The following is a 17,196-nucleotide window of genomic DNA, read 5'->3' on the forward strand; positions in this document are numbered from 1 at the left end:
AAAATTGGGTCAGTAGTTGAGACGCTACACATAAATGCAAACATACAGACATACATAGAAATATCATAATTTACTATACGTAAAATCATAACCCTTCCTTTGGTTTTGCCAAAGTCGGGTGAAATTACAATTTAACTAATGCTACAGAGAAACGATGAAATAATATTAGCATTTCAATACAAATAATACACCTATCATTTTTATTATTACAGAAGGCAATCACGTGATGATGATTTATACAGATTGGTTTGATTGTCTACACACTAGTGTTTAATATTCGTAAGTGGTGATTTGTTGATGCCATTTAAATACATTATTTTTAGGGTTCCGTACCTAAAAAGGGGGGGGGAAAAGATTCCAACGAATTGAGAACCTCCTCCTTTTTTGGAAGTCGGTTAAAAAAGGATCACTTCGTTGTCTGTCTGTCTTGTCTGTCAATCCAAGGTAATCAAAATCTATAGGGTACCTATTAACTTAGAATCATGTTTGACTAGTCGCAATGTCTAATAGCACAAGTAAAGGAAAAATCCGAAAACAGTGAATTTGTGGGTAACCACATAACATTGCATTTATGTACATACGTAGCTGGGTACATTTATGTTAATAAATAAAATAATTGAAAAGTGTTCATGACCAAATAAGATCTTCTTAATCTTAATTCATTATTTCTATTACCATAGAACGGAACCCTCCGTCTGCGAGTCCGACTCGCACTTACCCGGTTTTATTTTTCTTTTAAATAACTATCTGCACATAACCATTTCCCTCGACTTAATGTGCGTAGGTTTAAATTTTTTGAAGAGCCCATTGAATTTCCTATAATCGTCTGTCAGTGTGTTAAAAAACCCAAGATTCTAGACATAGCTGCCCTCCGTCACTTGCTCCATACAAACGTAGTTTCTCATTTTAAAGCTGTGTTATATCATTGTGTTTCTGCTTTTATAAACATAGCATAACTGCGTTTTAAGCAATTTGTTTTAACTTGAAGGAAAACATCGTGAGGTCTTGCATGCCCTGAGAGTTATAATGTTCTCAAAGGAGTGTGAAGTCTACCAATCCGCACGTGATCACCGTGGACTTAGACTTCATTTTAAACAACAATTTCGACCATCAAAAGGAGAACAATTGTACCTACTCTGAATAAATGATTTTGACTTTGACTTTGGCTAAACGATTCTCATTCTGCCTGCCGTGCAGCACTGTCAACACGCCGTGTACGTGAAATTGTCTCCATATGACGAGACCCTACTCATACAGTCTCATTTTAACTTACGCTTGAAGTGTAATGGACTGAAAATTAGATTAGGCATCCAACTTTTCATAGGGTTGGCAACCACTAGAGCCAAGAGAAGTCCCAAAATAATAAACAATTAACTTTAATTGTTGGTTGGTATTAGACTACCGTACCTGCTACATTTTTATATTCCCATAGAAGAAAGTATTCTTTATTTCATTTTTATTACAATTATTTTTCTATGAAAACAAGATTATATCCGCCTAACTGCGTATATTTATTATTTAGGTAATTTATACATATAAGATAGGTTAAAAATGCTGTGTTAAATTTTTGTAGATACTTTATTTTTTCGGTTCTGTTGTAAACTTTTCAACTGTACCTAATCTTTTTAGTCAGATTTTAATATATTTTTCCACAAAGAAGGTGGAAACTCTTTCTCTAAACATACCTATAAGCGTTCAGCCCTAGCAATTATACGGCACGGTCCTATTTGGTTGAACGTTGCATTTCCTGATCGAATCATTTTATTATTATTGATTTATCTTTTATAATTAAATGTATGGATCCGGTAGGGTTATTATTATATTAGTTATATTATATGGTGTTTATACTTCGATTTTATATTATGAGCTGCCTGGAAGAAATCGATAAAAAGGATATTTTCAGAAATTCTACCTGTATAAAGCAGGTCCTTATCTATATCTATTCTAATATTATAAATGTGAAAGTGTGCTCGTCTGTTTGCAAGCTTTTGACGGCTCACGAAAGTTACGGGAATATCTTCATTGATATCGAAAGCTTGCATCCGGGGGATGAACATAGGCTATGTTCCAGAGAATCAAAGAGTTCCCACAGGATTAAAAAAAAAATCTAAGTGGATGACGTCACTGCCATCATCTATCTGGTACAGAGATAGCTTTCATCCTGGGGACCATTCTCTCAAATTTAGGAATCATTTTGCAATTTTTTTTCAATTGTTTTCATGTAGATTTAATAATTTTTCTTAAAAGTTTTACCGCTTCTGAGTTCGGCTTATGTTATCCTATCGTTCACTAATTGAGAAAACAATTAGAGGCGCGCCTTCATTAGATGGGCTTTAATGATGCTTTCCCCCACTCGACCTTAAGCTACCAAAAGATATTTACACATTATTTTCATGTTACTTTTAACGGCCAAAATTTTGCGACTTTGTCACAGATAAGGCTAGCTTAAGTTTTACTGTAAATTTTTTAATAAATAATATTTTAATTAAATATAAAGTATTGTAAGTTGTTTTCAGTATTTGTAACTGTGTTGAAACAACAAATACTGAAAACAAGGATGTCACACTAATATTATAAAGGCGAAAGTTTGTATGTGTGTGTGTATGTTTGTTACTCCTTCACGCAAAAACTACTGGATGAATTTGGCTGAAATTCGGAATGGAGATAGATAATATCCTGGATTAGCACATAGGCTACTTTTTATCCCGGAAAATCAAAGAGTTCCCACGGGATTTCAAAAAACCTAAATCCACGCGGACGAAGTCGCGGGCGTCATCTAGTATAAAATGATTCGTAAGCCGTGACTAAAATATTATGTTCATAATTATGTACGGAACCATAAAAGAGGGAGGCCCAATTCGCACTTGACCGATTTTTACATGGTTAAAGGTAGCTTCAAAAAAACACATATTATTTTGCAATAAACTGAAATGTAATTAAATCTGTCTGATTTACAGTAGGTATCGCTCGCCGACCGGTTGTGTGTTGAATCCCTAGTACCAGTTTCAATGTTGCGACATCTTCGATAGCTTTCGATATTCCGCCAAAGCAACATAAACCTAAAGTTCTTTTTCTTCTACATATTTTTATTTCACATAAAGGAAGCTGGTTGTAAAGGTACGCTTATACTTGATATCGAATTGTTTTTAACGGTTCCGTACCTCAAAAGGAAAAAAGGAACCTTTATAGGATCACTTCGTTGTCTGTCTGTCTGTCTGTCAAGTCAGTCAAGAAAAGGAAATGAAAACCGATAGGGTACTCGTCGTTGACCTAGAATCATTAATTTTTAGCAGGTAGCAATGTCATATAATACAAGTAAAGGAAGAAATCCAAAAACTGTTTTGTGGTTAAAATACAATAGGTAAAGAGAGGTGTTCCCGACCAAATGTAGTTTATTAAATCACATCGAGATGGCGTTGTCCATCATTATCTTGCGAATTATTTTTATACTGATTTGAAATTACTTGTCTGACTCGCACTTGATCACCATCCGTAAACTATAAAACTCGTTCTAAGGGTGTGAAATGCATATGGTGTGTGCCCCATGAAATTAAAACAGCTTTATTAAAATTGAGTTATTTTCACAAAATATTAACGAGGCGAGCATTTTTTATCTGAGTGTTTTATTTTTCTTTCGTATTCTCTCGTCGGCGTTTCGCTTTTTGGGACTCGTTAAATTTATTAAGTTCATGACAAATAATTTTAACCGGATATAATATTGGACGAGTGGATATTTTTATAAACTGATAGTACTATTTATAACGCGTAAAAAAGATTTCTCGAGCAACTTTTTTTAACTTTATGTGTCAAATATCACGTTTTTTTAATGTATGTACTGCAGTACACTGTTTTTTTCGAGGTTTTGGGACCAATTTGCATTTTTTTTAAATTGATAGCAGAAGTTTCCGTCTGAATCCAACACCTCAACCCTGATGCTACAAGTTACTGAACTCCTACGCCGCAGCGTGGGGATTCGGGAATTTGCGATGGTGAATTGATATTTTAGGTACCAAGAATGACTACTTACACTAGAAAGTTTCAAATAAAAAAAAATTAAAAAACCGACTCCCAAAACCACTACAAAGTAAAAAATATTTTTTGTTTCTACACATGTATATTAAGTCGGGCGAGCATCACACTAATGTTATAAAGGCGAAAGTTTGTGTGTATGTGTGTGTGTGTGTGTGTGTTTGTTACTCCTTCACGCAAAAACTACTGGACGGATTGGGCTGAAATTTAGAATGGAGATAGATTATACCCTGGATTAGCAAATTAGGCTACTTTTTGTCCCGGAAATCAAAGAGTTCGCACGGGATTTTTTAAAACCTACATCCACGCGAACGAAGTCGCGGGCATCAGCTAGTAATAAAATAAACAAGAAATCTAAGCGTGAAGCTCGTCCGACTTCAACAAATTTATTTTTTTACTTTGTAGTGGTTTTGGACTTTTATTTTAACTATTGGTATGGATTTTGCTTTCGAAAAATGGTCGTTTTAATAGGTCGTTAACTCGGGGGACTTATTTGATGGCGTATATTTCTTCGCAGTTTCTTTTGTTTGATCCAGACATGTGTGCACATATGCCAGGGTAAACGCAGGGTAAACGCTGAGGCGGTCTTTTGTTTGAGTTAACGAAACCAGAACGCTTTCTTCTTTTCTTAAGTCCTAAGACTACGGCTAGCCAAAATACTAGGATTTTAATTATTTTCATTGTCTGTAAAATATACTAAGAATAAATATGTCTAAATCATTTTTATATATGTATTGCAAAAGAAAAGGTCCTTCTCTGTGTTTATGAACAAGATTATTTTGACGACCTTCCTGGCGAAATGCAGAGCACTGTGGTTGTATGTATAAGTCGGAGGTTGTAGGTTCGATTCGTAGCAGGGACGATTTGGAAATTTATGGTTCTTATTTTATCTCTGGTCTGGTCTGGTAGGAGGCTACGGCCGTGGCTAGTTACCACCCCACAAAGAACAAGAATGAAGAATACTATGGAGAACTCTCAGACCTGCAGGTTTCTCACGATGTTTTCATTCACCGTTTAAGCAAGTGATATTGATAATTGCTCAAAAAAGACACACACATCAACAAACTTATTGGTATATTGAACAACGTCTACGCTCCGCTCCGCTTCAGTAGAAGCACACCCTTGGGGTTATAAAAAGTTACAAGAGATGAGTTTAAATTCCACAATGTGTCTCCCTTCCCCTAAGATCTCAAAAGCTTTTGCCCTTCGCCCAAAATCAAACAAAACTCTCCCAAAAAAAAAAATGCACTCGCAATTAATCCTTTTCATAAACGAGTATTTTGTAACGAGAGTCAAAGAGGGTAAATAAGAGGCCTCATTAGCCACACACAACAGCGATTCGCAAATAAATCGACTCTCAAGCCGCAATTAGATGGGGGAGGCCGCGTCGAAGGATTTCTTTGCAATTTTACTTAGTCCAACATGATCCGCAAACGAGTGTGAGGGACGCGACAAGCAAGATAATAGCCCGACAACTGACGTGATTTTTGTACAATAATGCGTAAAAAATGAGTTCTCACGCGCCATTTTAACTTTATGTGTCAAATAGCATGTCAAAAGTACGATTTTAGTCCTTATTTAAAAGGTAAACCAAAGTTTAGACCTTTAAAATAAAAAAATAAAAGAAATCATTTTGTACGGACTATACCTACTGGTTCGTGATAGCTTAGTGGTTAAGACGCGCGCCTCCTATTCGAGAGGTCGGAAGTTCGATCCCGGGCACGCATTTCTAACTTTTCGGAACTATGTGCGTTTAGGTGAAGGAAAATACCGTGAGAGTTCTCCATAATATTTTCAAAGGTGTGTGACGTTTGACAATCTGCACTTGGCCAGCGTGACGGACTATTGCCTTAATCCTCCCATTCTGAGAGGAGACCCATGCTCAGGAGCAGGCTCATGGATCATGATGGTGGTGGGTGTAGGTTTGTAATTTACTTTAAATCTTTTCTACGCATATAATATACTTACTGACAAACGTACAATCAATAACATATCAATGTACAATTAAACCGTTGAGTCTAGAAATATGTTTTTTTTAGTGTAATTTAGAAATTAATTTATTGGAAACTAGAAGATGCTCGCGGCTTCGCCCGCGTGGATTTCGGTTTTTTTAAATCCTGTAGGAACTTTCGATTTTCCGGGATAAAAAGTAGCCTACGTCCTTCCCCGGGATGTACCCCAAGTCTGTACCAAATTTCATTAAAATCGGTTCAGCGGTTGGGCCATAAAAACGTAGCAGACAGACAGACACATTTTCACATTTACAATATTAGTATGGATTGTGTACGTTTTTATAATAAGCTATATTATAATACCTAATTACTAATTGCGATACGCCAGTACAAGAGATAAGTAAATGTTGCCTTTATCGCCAAGAAAATTAAGTCGCCCAATAGGGAAACTTGCGCTCCCATGTGTGCGAACTGCCTTACCCCCTTGTCGCATGCTAGTCGAAGTCAAAGGTGGTCGAGTAGGCGAAGAGTGAAAAGTATATTTGACTTCGGATCATACAAGAAGGTCAAACGGCTTGTTCCGAGAGGGAGGGCTATAATCGAAATCGTTACTTGGGCGGGGCGGGACGTGCGCAGACCAATCCCAATAAGTACCTATTCTTGGAGACATCCCAAAACCTCCTTCTAATTGTATATACTTATCACATTATCTACTTTTGTATACAAAGGTGATACAATAACGTTATCAAAGAGAGGAAAGAAAAGGCATGCAAAATTGGTACGCGAAGAAAGTCATCTCTCCAATAACCGAAATATTTTTATTTATTACCTTAATAATTACTGGCTGATGCCCGTGACTTCATCCGCGTGGATTTGGGTTCTTGAGATCCCGTTGGATTTTTTCGGGATAAAAAGTAGCCTATGTCACTCTCCAGGTCTCTACCTATACTACCCATGCAAAAATCATGTTAATCCGTTGCTCCGTTGTGATATCATTGAAGGACAAACCGACACACTTTTGCATTTAGGTATAATATGGGTATTGGGTAGTGATTGTAGGTACGCGACGTTGCTAGTTCTGAAGTAAAGATTATTTTCTCTATTTTTACATGATTATTTCCTTAACTTACAGGCTTCTGCAGCTGAGGACCTGTACTTGGAGGGTGAGGATGAAGCGAACGAGTTCCTTGAAGTGGACCGAGACACAGGGATTACTGGCCACTTGCGAAGACTCAAACGAGACTGGAATTGGAGTGAGTTCAACTTTAAAGTTACCATATGTCTGACAGACGACATCGAACGAATTGCAGCGAGCCGTTGGATTCAGGCAGCGCAAGACCGTGGCCTGTGGAAGTCTCTAAAAGACAGTGGACATCTAATGGCTGATAATGATGGTGATACGACCACTGATACCTAACTATATCGTCCGATAGTGTGCAATCAATTTTTGTGAGCTCTAGAAGCTGAAAGAAGTTGAAAATCTGAACAAAAAAAATTGTGGCCAAAATGTTTATTTGAATAAAAAATTATATGTATAGTATTCTATTCTATTCTATAGTATATAATAATATTACTTATATGTATTCTACGAGGTTAATCATAATTCAAAATTATTTATTCAATTATACTTTTACAAGTACTTTTGAATCGTCAAGAGCATCTGCGTGGTTCGGATTGCCTTTCCTACCTTAATCCAACTTGTATCTCGAGATAACATTTTGGAATTTGTGGTCATCCAACATTGTGACAGATTGTTGGGTTTAAGGTCCATATCCCTCTTCCCTAAAAGGGAGTTATTGCTTGATAGTCGTACTATGTACTTTCATTAGGTAGGTACGAGATTTATGAAGACTATGTTGCTAAAGACTAATCTAACTTGTTAATAATTTCAGACTGGTTCCAACCATCATCGCCAGAGCCTGACGAAACTGCCACAGAAGACGACGAACTGACGTAAGTTAATTTTATTAATACATTAATTACTACACAAATTAAAAATACATTAATTATTATTATTACACAAATTAAAAATTTATAACACCCCCGGCAAGTGAAGGTTACAGTAACTACAAAAGAGCTGATAACTTTCAAACGGCTGAACCGATTTTCTTAGATGATAGCTAAGAACACTCTCGATCAAGCCACCTTTCAAACAAAAAAAACTAAATTAAAATTGGTTTATTAGTTTAGGCGCTACGATGCCACAGATACATACACAGATGCAAAAAAATCACGTCAATCACCCCGTTGTGATGTAACTGAAGGGCAAATTAATAAACCAACAAACAGACGTTTTTTCGCATTTATAATAATATTAAGTAGTGAAGTGGTGATTTCATGAACCAAATACCGATTCTTGACATTGACATAAGAATACTCCAGATAACTGAGCTGAATAGCCCTTCAAACCTAGCTTCCTTCTTTCGCTTATTGCCTACTGCCTGGTGGGATTGAACGTAGCACCTAATTTGTAATCCAATAAAAAGTAATGCTTTGAGATTATTTTTAATTAATTAACTATTTTTTTTTATCTGTTTGCAGCGGAGACGATGACAATCTCGACAACGACCTCAACGGCGGATCGGGCGCCGTAGAGCCAGAGTTGGAGCCCGAAAAAGAAAGTAAGTCACCAAAAATATACTTATTCAATTGATTTTTTGATGCCACGATAGCCCTTGAATATGACTGTGATCTCGGCTCAGTCTTAGATGGAAATGCTTGAACTGGGGCAGATATATTGCAGATTATTTAACCTATAGCCCTGAACGGTTTTACGTGGCGTGATACAGAGGTTACTAGATTCAACCATTGAAGAACCATTGAACCAACCGTTCAATATTATGAATTATGAATTCAAAAATTATTGTCTCTATCACAGGGCTTTCCATTTATAAAACCACAGCACTCTTCATTGCGCCAGCAATATCGTCATATAAATTGATCGATACAATAAAGCATAAAGTCCGAGACTGTAACGGACCAGAAAATGCATTTATTCGACGATAGTGTTGCGAACAAACACAATGCCCAAATTGCCCCTGTGCAAATTTTCATGCTAGATCCACCAGTTTAAACTGTAAGTACGTTTTCAGTCCGTTAGTTGATTTTTTTATTAAATAGAACAATTTGTTATTTCAGAGACACTTCGGGTGACTTTCGTAGTGATGGAACCATATCGCGTGAAGTACTCCAACAGAGATTCACCTCAGTTCCAGAACTTCTCTAAGTCGCTCGCTGAAGCTGTCAACACAGTGTTCCGAGACCTTCCGGGAACCCATCGGGCAAGCCTAGTAAGGATACAGTAAGTAGACAAACTGTTTTTCTTAACCAGACCAAAACCGACGGGTAATAAATAAATAATAACCTTGTAAGTAAGATATTTAAACACTGTAACTAGAGAGGGACGTTTAGTCTAGTTGCTTGCACATAATATTTCAGTCAAGTACACTGGTACACCAACTTTGACCAAAATTCACCCAGGGTGACCTGCTTTGGTAGGAAAAAGCCTTAATTTTATTTATGTGCATTTATCATTCATTAGTACCTACAGCTGTACATTCATCAGTAAAAACGACAAAGAGAAAGAACAGAAATTAAAAATATTTATTAAAAAATGTTCCACATAGGTCGGTTGTATTGCGCCTTTATCATCAGTTCAGCATTTAAATTAAAAAATACCCCAACCAATTAGTGACGGGATAGTTTGCATCATAAGTTACAACCCGAAAAAAGCTCCCAGCTTTATTTGTACCAACACAAGAGCATACAGTTCTTATTTTCAGTTGGATCCCCTATTTAGGTAACGCCATGGAATTAGAACTGCGCAGCTACATCTAAGTTTATACTAACTACTACTACTAGCCTAGAGTTAGGAAGTTGGTGGTGTGTTACCCCTGTGCCTTGGAGAGTACGAGCCTTGTGGGTCCTGTGCCTGGTCTTTCTCCGGTCATGTAGGATTTCCGTCCCATCGCTTGCGAGTAAGAGAATAGAGAGTGCACCTGTGTTTACTCACTTGTACAGTAGGTATAATATCTCCCGTGCAGTTGACTAATCTTTAAGAAGATTGGCCGCCGTGGTCAATTCGGTCGGAAGTAGAATAACTGACAAATTCAGCAAAATTTCAATGTCTCACGTGCGGTTTTCCCATTCAAAGCTTATAAAAATATGCTTCTTTCCAGATCGCGACCTGCAGATGAATTCTCCTGTAAAGTGACGTTGGACATAGTCGTTACTGGAGATGATACAAATAGAGTCTCTGAGACGTTACGCGACTATATTAGAAACAAGAGGATGCTTGGCAACGTAGCCGTCAATGACGAGGACTATAGTGCCACGGTCATTGATTCAGGTTTGTGTTTTTAACTGGTTCTTCTCGATAGGAAGGGCATTTCCATACAGTGGTATATCGATCAAAGGATCGATCGAAAGTACTTCGTAAAGTTTATTTGTGTATAAAACAGATCTTTGTAGGGACCCTCAAAACAAAAGATAGTAAGAGGGCGATAGTTAATAGAACAATAAATAAATCATTTTAAAATGTTGAGAGCATAACGCATACAGATGAAAGTTACACCGAAATTGAATTAAATTCAATTCTTATAAGCCGTAAATCTTAATTCAGTACTTATATTTTGGTTTTTTTAGTATGTACGTAGTTCTGATCTTGTCTTATTATAATTTTGTAAAGTTGGGTACATAATTTAATTTAATTTTTAAATTCCTGATTTAGTCCCTTTTTATTTTACTTTTCTGTATTATTGGTTGATTTTTATTTATTATTTTATGTTCGTATTTATTGTTTTGATAGGATATGTGGACAATGAAGCAATAGACCAAACTGAAGATCAGTACAATGAACCGGAGAGAGGTGATGCGAATCCCGAAACAACTGCATTACCTGACATAGTAGACCCTAATGAAGACAACATTTTTGGAGAAAGACCCATAGGGGTTGACGTAAGTGAAACAACTGAGGAAATTAGACCCGATGAAGGTGGAAATGACTATGGAAGACCCACAGAAGAAACATTTTTCTTTGGTCCTGATGACAGTACAAATGATTATGGACGACCCACCGAAGGCAGACCCGATCAAGGTAGGCCTGACTATGGAAGACCAACTGAAGGCAGACCTGATGAAGGTAGACGTGACTACGGAAGACCTACCGAAGCCAGACCTGATGAAGGCAGACCTGACTATGGAAGACCAACCGAAGGCAGACCCGATGAAGGTAGACGTGACTACGGAAGACCAACTGAAGGCAGACCCGATGAAGGTAGACGTGACTACGGAAGACCAACTGAAGGCAGACCCGATGAAGGTAGACGTGACTACGGAAGACCAACTGAAGGCAGACCCGATGAAGGTAGACGGGATTACGGAAGACCTAACGAAGGCAGACCCAATGAAGGTAGACCTGACTACGGAAGACCTACCGAAGGCAGACCCGACGAAGGTAGTCCTTACTATGGAAGACCTTCCGAAGGCAGACCCGATGAAGGTAGACCTGACTATGGAAGACCTACCGAAGGCAGACCCGATGAAGGTAGACCTGACTATGGAAGACCTACCGAAGGCAGACCCGATGAAGGTAGACGGGACTACGGAAGACCTAACGAAGGTGGACGCGATGAAGGTAGACGTGACTATGGAAGACCAACCGAGGGTAGACCTGATGAAAGTAGACCTTACTATGAAAGACCCGAGCAGGGAAGACCCAATGAGGGAAGACCCAATGAGGGAAATGTCTATGGGAGTCCTGATTATGGCCGGCCTACCGAGAGAAGGCCTGACGAAAGAGGAAACGACTATGGAAGACCCAGCGAAGAAAGGCCAGAGAATAGAGGTCCGGGAGAGTACGTACCTTATACCGAAACACCAGAAGGATGGAGAAATAACAGTGAGAATTCTTTTTATATGTTGGCAGGTTTTTAACCCGTCCTAATAATTTATCTTTTCTAAAGAAAATCCTTATGAGTTTTGCTTAGAATAGCTTTGCTTTGCCACTACACTTAGTAAGATTCAGTTTCATAATAATAATAATAACTGATAGCTAAGGCAGATATAACCCACCTTCATATGGGCATCTTGTCTTTGTAACATATTTATGATAGTGGATCCTAATACTTGGATAGGTGACCAAACTTTAACGTTCTCAAAAGATCTTTACTTCTTTCTTGTCTTGACGAAAGTGCAACACGAAATTAGAGTCAACAATAATAGTACACCCCGAATATCTACAACAGATAGTGTTTGGATTATCATAGTCACAAATGATAATAATAATAATAAGTGCCTAGCGGACTTTACAACAGAGATAAAAATACTTATCGGTTAGAATAAAGACTTAAGTAGGTTCTTACTAAAACTTTTGATAGGTGGAAGTGGCCGCAATGGAACGAAACGTTTCATAATATTGTCAGCTGAAAAAATCAAGTAAACATTAACATACAAAATCTGTAAATTTTTTACGATGATGCTATGCTGTCAAAGTTTTATTAAATATTTTGGCAAAAACTCTCGCAAACTCTTTTTCAGTCACTTCTACGATCAGAAGATTATGAATTTTCTTTTGCAAAGGATCCTATAACTATTCAACATTATGTTAACCCTAGGTTTTGACTTTTGTGCCGATACAATGTAGAAATATCTTCTTTGAGGGATCTGAGGACCTAATTGAGACAACCGAAGGTTATGACGCAATTGGATGGTGAGGATTGATAGTGTTGATAAAATGAAACTGTTTAACCCCCGACCCAAAAAGAGGGGTGTTGTAAGTTTGACGTGTGTATCTGTGTATCTGTCTGTGGCATCGTAGCTCCTAAACTAATGAACCGATTTTGATTTAGTTTTTTTTGCTTGAAAGGTGGCTTGATCGAGAGTGTTCTTAGCTATAATTCAAGAAAATCGGTTCAGCCGTTTGAAAGTTATCAGCTCTTTTCTAGTTACGGTAACCTTCACTTGTCGGGGGTGTTATAAATTTTTTATTTATACTTATGTTAAGTTTATTTATTTTATTGACAGCTTGTCCAGACGATGCTATGAGTTGCGATGAAACGCGTTGCGTGCCGTTGAGTCAGCGATGCGACGACCAACGAGACTGTGATGATGGAGCCGACGAAATGGGCTGTCCTGACAGTAAGTACATTTTGGCTCTCAGAATTTTGTCTTCCTTCCAGGGATGAGTGACGGTGCTATATGCAGTTTTATCGATATGTTTTGTTTTTGATTGCGCATCCTTCCATAATGTCTAGGTGAATTTTCTTGTGAATGTTTTCACTTACTAATTTACTATTTATTAAAACATCTCTTTAAGGCGCTTTTCGGATGGGTTGAAAATTGCGTCATCGACGTACTAATATGTAATTATTATTACTCGGTTACCCGATACATGTAAAAACTAAATTTTAATAGTTTTAATTTACAATTTTTTTAATCAATTTTTCTGGTAAATATACGAGCATGAAAACCATTTTGTTGGTTGGCTCTTGTTTGTTATAAGGTCTGGTAGTTTGCGTATGTCCTTATCGTCGCGTTGGATCTATCGGTACCCATTGTAACAAAAAGAGTAAAACGCGTATTTACGCATTTACAAAGTAATTACAATTTACAAAAAACTTACTTCACTTCTGTCAGCTGCAGTCCTCACTGCACATAAAAGCGACACTACAAAGAGACAAACTCGTACGATAGGGTTTAACTTGCGAGCGAATGAGATAGAATATTAAGTATACAGTGTTTCCTATTATTTCGTAGTTTAGTTTTCTGATAGTTTCACTTCTACCACCTGTGAATTGCATAAAACAATAAGTATGATAATAAAAAAATATATATGCGGAAGGGTTGCAAAGCAGGCTTATTGCTAAAGCAATACAACGTTTGGTTAAACGATTTAGATGACCAGAATTTTTGTTAAAGTAATAGTCATATTCATTTATTATTCACTAGCCGATGCCCGCGACTTCGCCCGCGTGAATTTAGGTTTTTTTAAATCCCGTGGGAACTCTTTGATTTTCCGGGATAAAAAGTAGCCTATGTGCTAATCCAGGATATTATCTATCTCCATTCTGAATTTCAGCCAAATCCGTCCAGTGGTTTTTGCGTGAAGAAGTAACAAACACACACACACACACACACACACACACACACACACACATACAAACTTTCGCCTTTATAATATTAGTGTGACTAGCTTATGCCCGCAGCTTCGCCTGCGTAAATATCCTAAAAATGATTGAAATAAATAAGTATCTGACAGATTTTTGTGATAATAACGAACGAACGTGCACTCCGAGGGATGCGGGTAAAGTACCCTGGAGGCAAGTTCAAACCATTTACTTATTGATTTGACACAATCGGCTGATATGCACTAATACTACTAAAGATCCTTCCACACTACTATGGTGTGACGTCACATCGCAAGAATGACGTCATACCTCACTGCGAGTCCCATACAAATTCCCAAGACTCGTTATGCATTAGCGTAGAGTTTGAAGATGCGATGTCGCACCGTATGTATTGCGAAAAGGCCCTAAGTACCTGATAGGTTTGTGATAACGAAAAAATAGTAATTAAGATTAGCTTAGTACTATTTGCAAGTGTTTCATCGAAATAGATTTTACGGTTGAATGTCTCTTTATGCTTAAGAGGACATTAGCTAGTCTGATGTAATCAAAAACAGAACTAGCTTTTAGAATGCTTTTAAGTCCTGGAATAGTTTTGATATTCGGTCTTTAGAGTTTTGGCGATAACATCGCTTTGCAAGAGCTTATTTTTTACAAGAGCTTATTAAACGGTTTTTCTGCACATAATAATATTATTCTTGCATTCTCTTCAAACATCCTAAAACCGATGAATGTGAATTACATTGTTATGAGAATAATAGTTAAAAAATTATTAAGGGCTGATTTTTAAATCGTCAAATAACTTTTATCTGAGGAGTAAAAATTTACTTCTCAGATAAAAGAGACCCTTCACCTACTCCTCCTCCTCCTCTTTATTTTTAAAATTACAAGAGAAATTTACTCCTCAAATTTTTAGGTATTGACTATTTTTGTATTGGAAATCTGTCCAAACGTCTTTATTCCTTAGATTCATTAAATAATTATTATTATTAGTGTACATTTAGTTCATTGTATGCAATATGTAAACATTGAGCGGCCTTATTACATCACTGCGCAGACGTTTAGCCTCTGGAACGGTTCACGATCGGCTATTAAGTAACACGAGTATCAATATCGTTTCAAGAATCGGTCACTGCTATTCGTGTGGGATTACCATGATGCAACTTGATCCTACCAATAAAAAGACAATTAAAACTTGTTTAAAAATAAACAGGTATGTTAACAGAATTACCTAATCGCTGCATTAATGTGATCCAGGGTTTTGCAATCCATATTTTTTGAAGCTAAGCTTCTTACAAAATTGGAGATCTAGATGGCACGCAAGCTAGAAATCGTAATAGGCTCGCGACTTCTGGCACCCCGCCTCAAAAATGTTCGAAAGTAATTCTGGGAATGACTTTGGGAAGAAAATTCCACAACCGATTTAAGACTTGCCTTTACATAAGTTTAAAAACCTATTAATGCTCCTGAAAAACAAAACACAATCGCAGATTATGTAAAAAATAAAAGAACGTGATATTTTGACTCACAGCTCACGTATCTCAAAGTTGTATTCAAACTCAAACTCAAAGCATTTATTATTTCTTTAAATTCTTTATTTGAACCAAATAATACGTGTACATAATAATTGTACTATTAAAATATATTACTATTAAAACTGAGTACACTTCTAGATTATTGATTTTTGAATTTGTAAGAGTTATTGATATATTATTTACTATTAAATTTTGCTTGCCACGAAAATTGATAGTACTAAGATTTAGACCTGTAAATTTATTTTAGACTAGCTGATGCCCGCAGCTTCGCCCGTGTGGATTGGTCAGATCCCCTGCAGCATCAGGATTGAGGAGTTGGACTCCAAATTTTTTATGAAACAATGTCGCAAAGTTCCTCTATCGATTAAAAAAGAAATGACGCAAATCTATTCAGAAATCTCGGAGATTTCGGTGTACATAGGTAGAAAAACACAACTCCCTTTTTGAAAGTCGGTTAAAAAAGTAGCCTATGTTACTCCCTGATAAATTCTCTACTTGTCTGTGAAAATCCCGTCAAAATCGGTTCAGCCGTTCCCAAGATTAGCCTTTTCAAACAGACAGACAGACAGACAGACAAAAATTTTAAAAACGTGTGATTCGGTGTTGGTATCGTTCAAATAACCATATGAGCTTAATATGAGGTAGTTATTTCGGAATTACAGACAGACACTCCAATTTTATTTATTAGTATAGATTATGTACATCAAAGAAAATATTGTGATTTCTAATTTTTCCTGTAGCTACTTGTGACTAGCTAAATATCGGCGATACGTTATCCTGAAAAAAAAAAAACAGCAGATCATTTATTTATCGCTAGAATTCTGTGATTGTCCCATTTTTTTTGTACTAATAGTCACCTTATTGTTTGCATATGATGGTACAATGTTCTCAAAGATGGGAATGTCGAGTACGTACAGATGAAGCCGTTCGAGTGCGGTAATTATAATAAACTATCTAAGCAATTGAAAGTTTCAAGTCGCTACTTAGTATTGTATAATATTGCAGAGCTATTGGTCGAAGCTGTGATTTTATGATTTCACTAGTGAAATTAATATCAATTGCGGCGATAGTCTAGAGATAAAGATGATGACCTCCGATTCAAAATATTTTGAATTTGAATTTGAAAAGTCCGGATTCCGACCCCAGGTACGCGCTTGCATACTTTTCGGAGTTAAATGCGTTTTAAGCCAACATATAGGTATATATTTGCTATCGTGAAGAATAACATTGTGTGGAAATTTGTAGTATGTCTGAGAGGTAAAAGTGCCAATTTCTTCTTGGCCAGTGTGGTAGACTATGGCCTAAAGCCTACTCATACTGAGAGAAGAGGTTCTTAGTTCTGTTCTTAGTAGTTAGTCGGCGAAGGGTTTATGATGAAGCAGGTAGGTTAGGTGACGTAGGTCACAGACAACGAGACTCATTCAAAACCTAAGCATAACTAGGTCTTATAGCCCCTGACTGTGTTTAGTAAAGTGCGAGTAAAGAATCGTCATAATGATAAACTAACACAAAGTTCCACATTCTATTGTTCTTAGAACATTTCTACATTATCCGATC

General features: G+C 37.0%; 1 protein-coding gene across 18 annotated transcripts in view; it reads left to right on the top strand.

Annotated features, from left to right (window-relative positions):
* The window catches only part of LOC123880334 (basement membrane-specific heparan sulfate proteoglycan core protein-like), a 189,292-nt gene that overhangs the window by 53,937 nt on the left and 118,159 nt on the right, over window positions 1–17,196 (top strand). For 15 of the 18 annotated variants that reach the window (XM_045928408.1, XM_045928397.1, XM_045928398.1 and 12 more), the window contains exons 2-8: window positions 7,114–7,234; window positions 7,874–7,934; window positions 8,523–8,602; window positions 9,120–9,282; window positions 10,160–10,329; window positions 10,789–11,880; window positions 13,005–13,118. In XM_045928408.1, the coding sequence (XP_045784364.1) occupies window positions 7,114–7,234; window positions 7,874–7,934; window positions 8,523–8,602; window positions 9,120–9,282; window positions 10,160–10,329; window positions 10,789–11,880; window positions 13,005–13,118 (1,801 nt within the window). The remainder of the gene's footprint in view (window positions 1–7,113; window positions 7,235–7,873; window positions 7,935–8,522; window positions 8,603–9,119; window positions 9,283–10,159; window positions 10,330–10,788; window positions 11,881–13,004; window positions 13,119–17,196) is intronic. The other 3 variants (XM_045928411.1, XM_045928414.1, XM_045928415.1) reach the window with 3 other exon arrangements.

This window comes from Maniola jurtina, chromosome Z (assembly GCF_905333055.1).
Source record: "Maniola jurtina chromosome Z, ilManJurt1.1, whole genome shotgun sequence".
NCBI lineage: Eukaryota > Metazoa > Arthropoda > Insecta > Lepidoptera > Nymphalidae > Maniola > Maniola jurtina.